The 12,452-nt window shown below is 59.8% G+C and overlaps 1 protein-coding gene across 1 annotated transcript; it reads left to right on the top strand.

The window, feature by feature from the left end:
• The first annotated feature begins 1,763 nt into the window (after nucleotides 1–1,763).
• On the top strand, nucleotides 1,764–11,306 carry FRMD1 (FERM domain containing 1). The gene is made up of 10 exons (XM_058430908.1): nucleotides 1,764–1,883; nucleotides 2,472–2,548; nucleotides 4,224–4,410; nucleotides 5,501–5,656; nucleotides 6,049–6,114; nucleotides 6,269–6,337; nucleotides 7,024–7,198; nucleotides 7,741–8,037; nucleotides 9,420–9,484; nucleotides 10,968–11,306. The coding sequence occupies exons 1-10, from the start codon at nucleotides 1,764–1,766 to the stop codon at nucleotides 11,208–11,210; spliced, it is 1,455 nt and encodes a 484-aa protein (XP_058286891.1). The 3' UTR covers nucleotides 11,211–11,306.
• Nucleotides 11,307–12,452: the final 1,146 nt, after the last annotated feature.

Below are 12,452 nucleotides of genomic sequence, written 5' to 3'. Positions count from 1 at the left end.
CTGCTGGGGTTTGGCCTGGGTCCCTGGCTCAGAGGCTGTTAACCCTCTGAGCAAGGGTTTGCTAACCCTTGGCCTGTTATGGGGTGGGGTGGGGACTCCCATAGGAATGGCCTCTGAAAGCCTGGGCCTCCCTATCTGTGAGATGGGGGTAGATAACAGTGCCATCAGGTTAAAGATGTAGGGGTTGGTTCAGAGTCTTTAGCACAGAGCATGGCATCCAGTGTCCAAGCAGTGAGCTGCTGTGGTTGTTACCGATGAGGCCAAGTGTTTGATCCTCCCTGACACAAAAGGAAACTGGGGCTGGTGACACCCTGGAGCCTCCCCCTGGGTCTAACGCCGTCTAGAAGAGCTGGGTACTAAGGATTAGAAAGACAGGCAGGGCGGAGAGGGGCTGAGCCACGCGCCCGGCCCTGTGATGCGCTTTCTGCAGGCCTCTGTGGGTGAGTCTTCCTCACTGGTGTCTTCATTTATCTGCAGCACTTGGGGATGGAGTATCTTCATGTGTAATGCAGGTGGCTGTAAGGGAGTACTGCCTTATCTGGGACTAACTCTTCCCTGTGGCTTTTATTCTCAGGACTGCAGGTTTTCTAATATAAGTAAGAGTAGATGGTGCTCTGTATCCACCGGTTCCGCATCCTTGGATTTAACTAACCTCATGTTGAACATACTCAAAATAATAACAATAAATAGTACGACAATAAAATAATACGAGCTTAACAACACAGTACAACAAAGATTTCCACAGCCTTTACACTGCGTCAGGTATTATAAGGAATCTCGAGCTGATTTAAAGTGTACACGAGGATCTTTGTAGGGTACACGCAAACTCTACACCGTCCCTGGGTTTTGATATCCGAGGGGAGGCCTGGAAGCAGTTCCCAGCAGACACGGAGGATTGTACGTTGTTTTAAGTCACAGCCTGAAGGGAGTCTCTCTAGGCTTTATTTTCCTCTCTAAGAAAATTGTTTAATTTTTCCAGGCCATAAAGAAAACACATGCTGGGAAATATTTTCAAAATGTAGAAACACCTAATTTAGAAAGAAGCATCTCTTACAGTTTCCAGGGAAACCAGGTTAACAGGTAAAGCTGGGATCATTGACTTGATCACCTTGGTACTAGATTATAGACATCTCTATTTTTATTGATTGATTGCTTGATTGATTGAGGCAGGGTCACACTGGAGTGCAGTGGTGCGTTCATAGCTTCCTGCTGTCTTGAACTCCCAGGATCAAGCAATCTTCCTGCCTCAGCCTCTTGAGTAGCTAGGACTACAGGCATGCACCGCCACACCCGGCTTAATTTTTTTTTTTTTTCCTCTGGTGACAAGGTCTCATTATGTTGTCCAGGCTTGTCTTGCATTCCTGGACTCAAGCAATCCTCCTGCCTCGGCCTCCCAAATTGCTGAGATTACAAGCTTGAGCCACCGCATCCAACCCTGACATCTCTATTTTTTAAACGACTCATTCCATAGCTGAGAAAGGGGTGCCTGGGTTGCAGAGGAAGAGGGTAGGGATACATGCTGCTAAATTGCTTTCCCAAAGGGCGTGCCCAGAGCATGTGCCAGTTTTGAATATCAGCTTGCACGTTGGAACATCGTTTTAGTAAGCAAGCATTTGACACCTGCACGTGTGTTAAGATGCTTTTTGCGTTGTCAGCCGAGGAAAGCCCTGCACGCAGCGTCAGGTGGAGACGCAGTTTTCAGCTGTGTGTCTCTTCTCTCCAAGCCACACTCAGTTTTGAACAAATGGTGACACCTGAGAAGCATGGTGACTGCTCTGATGAAGCCTTTTGTTTTGCTTTCAGACAATGAGTATATATTTATGGATTTGGAGCAAAAGCTCAGCAAGTACTTCTCAAAAGATTGGAAGAAAGAAATAAATGAAGTAAGTGTAGAGTGTGGGGTGGGAGAGGGCAGGCACCACAGTGGGCTGTGCTGGGCCACGGGGATGCGTGGGGTAGGAGAGGGCAGGCACCGCGGTGGACTGTGCGGGACCGTGGGGACGCGTGGGGTGGGAGAGGGCAGGCACCGCGGTGGGCTGTGCGGGGCCGCGGGGACGCGTGGGGTGGGAGAGGGCAGGCACCGCGGTGGGCTGTGCTGGTCCGCGGGGATGCGTGGGGTGGGAGAGGGCAGGCGGTGGACTGTGCTGGACCAATGTGCTGCCTGCTGTCCACGCAGCTGCTCCGTCCAGAGGGGCTGTCCGCAGGGTGACTGCGGTGAGCCCTGAGGCTGCAGGCAGGTGTGCCCGCCCGAAGCCCGCCTTGGCAGATGTTCTTGAACGCTGTAGACCACGTCCCACTCCGGGTTTACCTGGTAGAAAATACCATGAGTCGAGTTCTCAGCTGTGGCTGCAGACACCTGAGCTTTGGCTTTGAGCTGAGTGTGAAGCAATCCAGGCCCCCCGACTGGAAAACAGGACAGCTGGGGGCACCTCCCTGCGGCTCACTTGCCTTTCTTGTATTTTCCCCACCAGGGAAATGAGAAACCCAGAGCCCCCTTCGTGGCCTTCCTCCGAGTGCAGCACTACGTGGAAAACGGAAGGGTCATAAGGTAACAGCATTGCTGACTGTAAGGGATGTTTCCTAGAATATTGAAAATCTGCCACATGACATAGAAGTCCCGTGAAGGCCACACATTACATTTGAGTTTATCCAAAAACAAAAAGACAAACAAACACCCCCCCACTATATTGGCTGTTTGCTTTGGGGTTAACACAGGAATTCTATTTAATTGAAAGGTATACAGACTGTGTCATAAATTGGTACTTCTTCTTTTTCTTTTTCTTTTTGTTTTGTTTTGTTTTGAGACAGAGTTTCACTCTTGTCGCCCAGGCTGGAGTGCAGTGGCACAGTCTCGGCTCACTGCAACCTCCACCTCCCAGGTTCAAGCGATTCTCCTGCCTTAGTCTCCAGAGTAGCTGGGATTACAGGCGGGCGTCACTACACCTGGCTAATTTTGTATTTTCAGTAGAGACGGGGTTTCTCCGTGTTGGTCAAGCTGGTCTCAAACTCCCGACCTCAGGTGATCCACCCTCCTCGGCCTCCCAAAGTGCTGGGATTACAGGTGTGAGCCACCACGCCCGGCCTAAAGTGGCACTTCCTCAAATGCCAGGACTGGTACTCTCCAGGGTGGGTACACCATCCGGGGGTGGGCGAGGCTCTGGAGGTCGCTGGGCTGAGGGCTGCTGCGCTTTCTGCCTGGCGGCTCTCACTGTTCACTGCCCACTCTGCAGGTGTCTAGCGGGAAGCTTTCCCTGACAGGAGTGGGTAAGTTGTCCATCTGGTGGGCTGCACTCTAAACCCACAGGGGCTGCTTCTTCCAGAGCTGCCTTAGAGCTTCTAGGGTAACAAAGACGTCCCTCAGGAGGATCCTGAGACTTATTCCAGAACAGAGCTTCAGGGATGTGTGAACAGGGTTTTCCCTGGGGGAAAACCTAAGGGGGTTTCCCAGGAATTCCCTAAGCAGGCACAATCCCCGCCGGTTCCAAAAGGGATGTGTGCAGTTGTGTGGAAGGTTCTAGGGAGTGAGGGGCGTGTGGGTGTGTGGGAGGGTTCTGGAGAGTGAAAGGTGTGTGGTTTTGTGGAGAGTCCTGGAGTAGCAGGTTCTGGAGAGTTGGGGGAGGTGTGGTTGTGTGGCAGGTTCTGGAGAGTGAGGGGTGTGTGAATATGTGGAAGGTTCTGGATAGCCTTGGAGGGGAGGTCTGGAAGGTGTCAGTTGATGGATGGAGCTACCTGGTGCTATGGGGCCCGTTCAGGGGAATTATATGAGAAGATCTGGCACCTGCATCTTGGGGGAGCCTCCGCCCGGCCTGTGATTAATGAATACCAGCCATGGCCGGGCCCCGTGCTGGGCGCTGAGCTCTGGGAGCCAGGTCTGTCCACATCCAGGGATTTGAGTCGCCCAGGCTCTGTGCACCTCTCCTACACTGAGGCCTGGTTTGGTGAAGGCTGAGCTTACTGGGGAAGGAGTGGGACCTCCGCAGGTGGAGCCTCATCTAGTGGCTCCTTGGTGGCAGCAAGTCACCTGTGCCCCGCTCCAGGAAGAGCACAGGCCTGTGCTGTGCTGGCCCTGCAGGGACACAGCTGTGGGTATAACAAGACAGGAACTAGGTATCAGGGGCTTAGGACAGCCCTGGGAGCTGGCGTTGGGAGGGACAAGGCAGGGCCTGAGGGGCCAGCAGTCCCCACACCGGCCGTCCTGGAACTCACTCCCTGCCACCTTCCAGCGACCACAGGGCACGGCACCTGTACTACTGCCACTTGAAGGAGCGTGTGCTGAGGTCACAGTGCACCCACCGGGAGGAGGCCTACTTCCTGCTGGCAGCCTGCGCGCTACAGGCCGACCTGGGCGAGCACCAGGAGCCGGCCCACGCCGGGAGGTACTTCGAGCCACACTCCTACTTCCCACAGTGGGTAAGGTCGGGGCCCACCTCCTCCCAGCACCGCTAGCCTGGTGCCTGTCCACCTCCACCGGGTGCCGTCCGTGGGAGCAGGGGGCTGGGGGCCTGGCAGGGGCTGCTGGAGGAAGGGTCAGGGATGGAAACAGGGCAATCACCTGTCCTTTTCTCCTGAAGGCCCGAGGGTCCTTACCACCCCCAAAGGCGGGCGGTGTGGGAGAAGTGGCCTGGAGCAGGCAGGTCTGGGTGCCTGTGCTCCGGACACACCTGGCCAGCTGTGTGGCCTTGCTCACTGGCTTCACCTCTCTGAGCCCCTCGGCTGCCTGGCTGTGGAATGTGACCCACGCGGGCCTGGTGGCTGTGAAACTTCCCTCTTCTCTCTAAGTATCCTGGGACCCGTAGGAGCCTCTGAGCCTCAGCTTCCTCACCTGTAAGGGGAGGAGGGCCATGGAGAGGCGTGGGCTGTGCCGCTGTGTGCCCTGTCCCAGGTGCTGTCTGGCCTGATGGCCGCACGGGTTGATGGCTGTCACCCCGGGGATGCAGGCCCTGTTCTGGGTGGACTTTAAGGTTTCTCTCCTTGACCGCTCATCCCTGTGTACCTCTCTATCCTGTGCACCTTAGGGCCTTCTCACCTTTGCTCTGTGGCAGTCGCTGAGGTCAGGGTGGGGCCCAGCCAGGCTTCCTCCCAGCCCTGTGGACGCCACACGTGCCCTCGGCCTCTGAGCACATTTCCACCCTCAGTGATTCCATGTCCCTGCAGTTCTTACCCCAGTCCCGGTGGGGGCCCCAGCCGGTCCTCACTGGGCAGGTTCCCAAGAGCCAGGGCCCGTTGGGAGTGGAGTCGCCACCTGCAGATGTCTGAGGAGGGCTGGCTGCTGCCATTCCCCTTGGGGAGGACCCGAGGGGGACTGGAAATCAGGGCCCAGGGCCAAAGCGGGCACCGAGACTTCATCTCTGGGTCTGGGCTCAGCAGCCAGGCCCCGGCCCTGCCCACCGAGGTTGGCACCAGCTGCGGAAGTCTGGGGAGGCTTCTGGGAGCAGGGGGCCGGCAAGGAGAAAGGCGGGACCAGCAGGGGTCTGAGCTGACCTCCCGGCTCTGTCCTCAGATCATCACCAAGAGGGGGATTGATTACATCCTCCGGCACGTGCCCACCCTGCACCGTGAGCGCCAGGGCCTGAGCCCCAAGGAGGCCGTGCTGTGCTTCATCCAGGAGGCCTGCCAGCTGGAGGACGTGCCCGTGCACTTCTTCAGGCTGCACAAGGTCGAGCCCAGGGTGGCAAGCGATGGGCTGGACTCTGACTCCAGGCCAGGGATGCACGGAGCCCCCATGGCTAAGAGTGGGATCAGGACCCCAGGGCAGGGATGGACGGAGCCCCCATGGCTAACAGTGGGACCAGGACCCTGGGGCCGGCATGGCCAGGGTTCTCTTAGGTCGTGGCTGATGTTTACTTAGCATGATGAAACGCATGCTTGTGCTATGACAACTATGCCTTTGATCTGATGCTGGAGTGAATGAGACTGTCTGTAAATGGGCCCCAGAGCTCAGCCTGGTTCATGGAGGCCTCAACCCCTAGCCAGACTGATCATACTCTGCCATCAGTGAGGCCCAGCACCTCCAGGCCCGCAACTTGACCTCTGACCTGTGTCCTCTAGGATAAGAAGGAAGGTTGCCCCACCGTGATCCTGGGACTGGCCCTCAGGGGAGTGCACATCTACCAGGTGACCGAAGGGGCTCCAGCCTCACAGAGCCCCTCGTCCTGCCCCCATCCCCTCCTCCCTTCCCCACTGGGGTCTGGGCTGTGTAGCATCCCTGCAGCGGTCACGGGCGCTGGCTGGCCCCGCCTGGACGCGCCCTGCCTCTGCTGTCCCGCAGGAGGTGGACCGTGCTCCGCAGCTGCTGTACGACCTCCCCTGGCCCCACATTGGGAAGCTGGCATTTCTGGTGGGTGTCTGGGGGGTCCCCGTGCCCTGGAGAGCCTGGGCAGATGCAGCTTTATCCTCGGGGCATTTTCTAGGCAATTCTGCACCCGACGAGGTGCAGGTCCCTTCCTGCCGGCCTCTCGGGGGCATCAGGGCCATCCTGGCCTCACAGGCTCTGTGCCTGGCCCTGGCTCTGCAGGCATTGGGTGTTTAGCTGCCTGGTGAGGTCTAGTTGTTGTTATCACTTGAAAACTTCTGGCTCCCAATTGAGAAAATCAAGGGCGAAAGTAAGAGTAGGTCATAGAAATGCACCTGTGTGGCCTCTGTTCCTCTCGTCCTGGCCCCAGAGCTGTCATCCAGGGTCACCCCACAGCCCGGGTGCCAGGGATAAAAGGGCAGTGACTGTGGGGGCTGCTGGGCAACAGGCTTGCTCTGGACAGCCAGACCGACGTCTTCCCGTCCCACCCCAGACCTCCGCTCCCCTCACACTGGTGTGGGCACTTTCTAGCCAGGAGGGCTGTGTCCTCTCAAGCAAGGGCAGAGCACAGCATACCCTGGGCACAGTGTCCACGAACAGCCATCTGCACTGCAAAGTGAAAACCTGGTCCTCGTCCCCCTGGGGGCCATGGCTGGCATTTAAAATCATCCTTTCCTGTTGCTAGCGTGGTTTTCCACCTGTGGAGTGGCACCTTCTCTCCTGTTTGTTAGGGGAAGAAGCTGGAGATCCAGCTGGACGGGCTGCCCGCAGCACAGAAGCTGGTTTACTACACGGGCTGCACCTGGCGCTCGAGGCACCTGCTGCACCTGCTGTGCGCCAGCCACCAGCTCCACCTCCGCGTGCGGCCCACTCTGCAACAGCTGCGGCAGCGGGAGGAGGCAGAAGGTGGGGCTGGGTTGGGCACGCTGGGCTCCGCAGCTGGACTGCGCCTTCTGGGCTGGGCTGGGCACACTAGGCTCTGTGGCCGGACTGTGCCTTCTGTCTCTTATTGTTGTGGCCTCCTGACTCCCGTGTTCCCCAGATGCTCAGGTCGAAGGGTGAGGTGGTGGCCCCCCAGCTCTACCTGGAGTGGAATTCTACAGATGAGACTGGGGGAAGCTGGGAGCTTGAGGAGCCGCCTGAGGTGTCCACTTCTCAGTTTCCTGGTCTGTTTCCCACTTCTCCTCCCATCATGTGCCCGCTAAGAGCAAGAAATGCAGGTTCCGACAAGGCCTCAGCGTTTACCCACAGGCCTGGTCTCTCTGTTCCACGTCCTCACCTGAGCACAAGGCTTGGCCTCAGCGTTCACCCGCAGGCCTGATCTCCCTCTGTTCCACGTCCTCATCTGGGTTGTGGGTGTGTGTTTCTGTCTCCCGGGCTCTTCCTCCTGCATCAGCAGGGCTGGTCTCTCTCCAGCTTGCCCTCACTGTGCTCCCCGCTCCCTACAGAGAAGCAGCGCTACCGGGAGTCCTATATCGGCGATGGGCTGGAGCTGGACCCAGCCAGCAGGAGTTCCCCGGGCAGTGGGGTCAGCAGCCAGCACTGCCCCCACTGCCTCTCACACCACTCCGCCAACAGCCACGGCAGTTCCTACACGTCAGGCATCAAGGCTGACTCCTGGCTCAGGGAATCCAGAGAGATGTCTGTGGACGTGCCCTTGGAGGTCCACGGCCTCCATGAGAAGGAGCCGTCCTCCAGCCCCAGGACCAGCCGCAGCCACCCCAGCACACGTGGTGACAGCCAAGGTGGGCCCGAGGGAGATGCCCAGGCCCCAGGGACTGTGAGTGCAGTCCAGCCAGCCCCAGCTTGGCTGACCCTGGACACCAAGGCAGCAAAGCCCTGGCCTGCCCTCCAGTGGCCAGACGTGAGGGGCTGGGCTGCCTGTGACCTGAGGCCCGGGAAATGTGCCAGAACATGCCGGAAGAACGGAGATGGCAGGGAGGAGCTGCCTGCAGCCTGCTGTGCCCGAGTCTCCTGTTCCCGCCAAGGGGCAGCTGCAGGCTGGGATCAGAGACAGGAGAGGTGGGGTCCTCTTGGGGTTGCAGGTGAGTCCAGGTCCTTTAGCTTTCTTGGAAGCCCATCTCAGGAGCCCCTCCCACTCCTAGGAAGCCCCCCACCTCCTAGGAAGCACCCCCCCAACTCCTTGGAAGACTCCCCTCCCAAGGAATGCTCCCCCTCCCAGGAAGCCCCCCACACACACGTAGGAAGCCCCCCCCAACTCCTAGGAAGCTCCCCTCCCAGGGAGCCCCTCCCCCTCCCAGGAACCCCATCTGCACACATAGGAAGCCCCCCACTCCTAGGAAGCCCCCTAGACTCCTAGGAACCCCCCCAACACTTTGGAAGCCTTCTGACTCCTAGGAAGCCCCTCACTGCTAGGAACCCCCTACTCCTAGGAAGCCCTGTCCTACCAGCTTTCCTCCCATCAGAAAGCCTGGGTTAGACTCGTGTCTGTTTACACTCAGTTGAGTAGGAGTGAGAAGACAGAGCCATTCAGAGTGTTCTAGGACCGTGAGTCCACCTGGCCCAGGACGCAGCACCCTGTCCTAAGGGATGCGTCCTGCCCAGTCCCTGTGTATGAGGCCCTGAAGAGCTTCCTCATTGCCCCAGAAAGGGGACCTCAGCTCTGCTGGTCTCTGAGTGTCCCCACGGCCCTGACGGTGGATGTGATGAGATCAGGTGGGACCAGCCCCAGGGCTCAGTCACCCAGGACCACCCAGCATCACCTACAGTCACCCAGGGCCATCCAGGGTCACAAAACATCACCCAGGGCCTCCCAGGGCCAGGCATTCCTGTCACTAACCCACTGTGTCCACCATTGCCCTTGGAGTGTCTGGTCCACCAGTAAGGGATGGTTGGCCTCCATCTCTGAGGTTTTATGCAAGCTCTGTGGTCTGTAACCCAGCGGGAATCACCGTGCTAATCCTGCATCTGCAAAGCAAGGGGCCTTCTTATTAGAGGTCAGGGAGTGAAGCAAAAGCAGTCACCGCACTGAGAGCAAGGGGGCGGTGTGAGCCTCAGGAGAAGCCCGGCCGAGACGAGGGCCCGAGAAGTGCAGGGAACTGCCCTGGGGAGGAGTCATGTCAGGCAGAACCCAGACACCTGTGCTCACGGCTGCCTCCTCCCACAGCCACTCGCCAGGAGCCCTGCGCCGAGGTCAGGACCAGAGGCCAGAGCGCCAAGGCCATGCACCAGGTAGAGTCCCCGCCACGGGCCAGAAGCCTGGGCCCTGCTCCTCCACCCCCTTCTCCTGGGGACCTTCCTAGGCCTATCAGAGTGTCCCTCGACTGACACCCCCAGAGACGCAGCGGGCAAGTCAGGGAGCAGCAAGGCTCTCGGGCACTGGGGCAGGTGGACGTGGGTGGAGGCCTTGGCCTCAGGGCCAAGTGAGCCGGCTCGCTGTGGGGAGGGAGGGGTCCTGCCTGGGGCTGGGGTGGCCTGGCCCTGAGTGTCACCGGGCCACTGTAGGCAGGACCCGGACACCTGAACCCTGTGACCTGCGGTGCAGCAGACTGGCTGCCCCTGTCCCCTTCATCCACCTCCTCCACCCGGGGCCTGGTCCCGTGTGTGCAGGGCTGCTCCAGGGCTTCCCCCACTTCCTGCACAGCCCCTGAGCCTTAGGATCCCCCAGAGGAGCTAGAGGAGAGGCAGAGCCAGTGATTCCTGGATGCCCAGGTGGGGAACAGGTGGGCTCAGGGTTCCCAGCCAGGCTCCGAGTTGCCCTCCCCACCCCCCAACCCCCTCCCCCGGCTCCACCACAGGAGGGTGAGGCCCCCTCTGGTCAGCCCTGTCCAGAATTCCCCTGGAAAGACAGAGAAAATCGATTGTGGCTGATTAGTCATCGTGATGCTGGATGGAGAGAGAACAGGGCTGGGCACGGGAGGAGGGAGGGGAGGCTGCAAGTCCTGGCAGGTGCGGGCCCATCCCAGTGGGGACGATCCCAAGCCCAGGTCAGCCCACTCAGTGGAGGAGACAGCTGCCCAAAGCTGCCTGAGCTCTGGGCCAGGGACTGTCACTCTTGAAAGACGTATTGATTAAAAACAAGGAAACACGCGTAGAAGGGCAAGTCAGACCCTGGCGCTGGGCAACCTTCGGCGTGGCCTGCCGCCTGCCCCTAGCCCCTGCCACCTGCCACCAGGGGCCTCATCTGCCTCCTGGGAGCACAGTGGTCCAAGGCAGATCTGAGGGGCCATGGCAGCCGAGAAGCTTGGGCTGGAGGCGTCACTTAAGGGCGATGACGCTGCCCGCTGGACGCCCACCTGGACGGGACCTTGGACAGTCAGCTCTGCACCCAGACAGTTTCCTCCCGTGTGAAATAGGAGGCCGTTCCTGACGTCTGAGGTGCTTCCAGAGCTGGTGTTCAAGGCCCACACTCAGACCTAAATTACACTAAACGCTACGAGTCCAGGTCCACTGAGTTAAAAGGCAGAAAACAGCCTCAGTAAAGAAGCTGGGCAAGGTCGGGGCCTCCCGAAATGCATCAAAAGAAGATGCCAAGCCTCTCTCGCAGATGTGTGTGCGGGGGGAGCCCATCCAGGGCCAGGCTGGCCGTGCACAGGGGCGCAGGGTGGGCACTGGCAGGGAGTGCGGTTCTGTGGCCACAAGCAGTGTGGCTGCCGTCTGCGGTGGTGGGAGTGAGAGGGGGCGGCAGGCCTCACCCCATGGCCTCTCTCTGCAGGTCCAGGAAATGAAAGCCGGGGTCAGTGAGGAGCAGCACAGCCGCAGCCTGGACGACATGCGTCTGCACCAGCTGGCCCTGCACCCAGCACCCGCCTCACTCAGACATACCTTCCACTGGGCCCTGGACTGCAGGCTGGCGGGCCCCTGCGAGATCAGGGCCACTCTCCCCAGCAAGAGGTCCAGCAACTGCCTCGCCCCGGACCTGTTCGGAGAGGCCCCACCACAGGAGTTTGTGGTGTAGGCACCACCCACCCAGCAGCGCCGTCTGCACCGCCAGGCTCAGCCCCCGCCCACCCCACTGCCATGTAGCCCTCGGCCCTTCCTGCCCGCCAGATGCTGCCCGCACCTCCGCAGCCAGCACACTCCACAGGTTCACCTGTAAGAGGTGTGGAGCTGGCTCTGACATCAACCTGGGAGGTGACAAACAGGTCCCGCACCTCATGCCTGTCTGCGGTGCACCCGGGAGCTCCTTCCCTCAGGGTCTCCAGGGAGCAGGTTCGAGGTCTGGCTGTCGAGTGTCCAGACAGCCGTGGCGTTGGCCCCTGAGGCAGCCTGTCAGCCATCCTCATCTGGGAGAGAAGGTGACACAGCTGGGCCCTGACCCTGGAGAGAGAGCTCTGCGGTTTCCCACGCTGCCAGCTCCCCGAGAGACAGTCCCGACAGGCACAGGCTGCCAGCGCTCTGGAGCCGGCGTTCAGGGTCCTCATCCCTGTGCAGGACCCAGGCTCCTCCCAGACCTGAGCCCCTCGCTGCAACTCCTGTTTGCGAGCGCTGGGCCTGCCAGACAGAGGCCCCTCTGGAGGTGCAAGCCCAGCTCTGCCACCTGAGATCCAGCCAGAGACCCTCCTCCACCAGCCACAGTCAGTGGCTGTGCTTTCCCTTCCAAGCCAGGGCTTCCAAAGACCCCACGGCCCCAGAGCCGAAGCTGACTCTGCTCCCATCTCAGCCATGAGGCCTCCGGCCCCACTCTGCTCACAGGTGGCTTCCTTAAGCCATTGCCCTGGCTGGGGTGGGGCTGGTGCAGCCCAGCTGGCCGAGGGGAGAGGCTTCAGTGACAGATGGAGAGTGGGGGACTGGCTGTGCATGGCACCTGCTCTGATCCAGTGGGCTCCGTGGTTAATGCAACCTCGGTTCCGTGGGCTCTGGAAGGCCACCAGGGTACGTTCTCCCCAGGGCTCCTCCCCCTGCACAACACTCCTGCACACGTGCAAACCTGCTGTCCTCTGCGTTTAGAGGAATGGCCCGTGCATCCCTGCTAGTCTCAGGCCCATCCCAGAGCACTGAGAGGCCACAATGGTTCAACCTTGTGCCCTGAACACCACTGCCCCCTTCACTGTCCGTGTGTGGTGAAGACCACGCCACACCACCCTCCAGCTCACTGGAGACAAGCACAGGCTTGATTGAGCCCCATGGCCTGGCACAGGGCTGCGTGCATTGAGGCCGCCTCTTCGACAGCCCCATCCGGGGGGCCCTCTCCTTTCTG

This window comes from Hylobates moloch, unplaced genomic scaffold (assembly GCF_009828535.3).
Source record: "Hylobates moloch isolate HMO894 unplaced genomic scaffold, HMol_V3 SCAFFOLD_2, whole genome shotgun sequence".
Lineage (NCBI taxonomy): Eukaryota > Metazoa > Chordata > Mammalia > Primates > Hylobatidae > Hylobates > Hylobates moloch.
The sequence above is the reverse complement of the archived record's forward strand: the minus strand, read 5'-3'. Positions and strand labels throughout refer to the sequence as shown.

What these genes read in the sequence shown, in the direction of transcription:
- FRMD1 (XM_058430908.1), top strand. Translation starts at nt 1,764, where the DNA reads ATGGTGACTGCTCTGATGAAGCCTTTTGTTTTGCTTTCAGACAATGAG. An exon ending in GGAAGAAAGAAATAAATGAA is followed by an intron (nt 1,884 to 2,471) that starts GTAAGTGTAGAG and finishes TTTCCCCACCAG; the next exon opens with GGAAATGAGAAACCCAGAGC. An exon ending in CACACGTGGTGACAGCCAAG is followed by an intron (nt 8,038 to 9,419) that starts GTGGGCCCGAGG and finishes CTCCTCCCACAG; the next exon opens with CCACTCGCCAGGAGCCCTGC.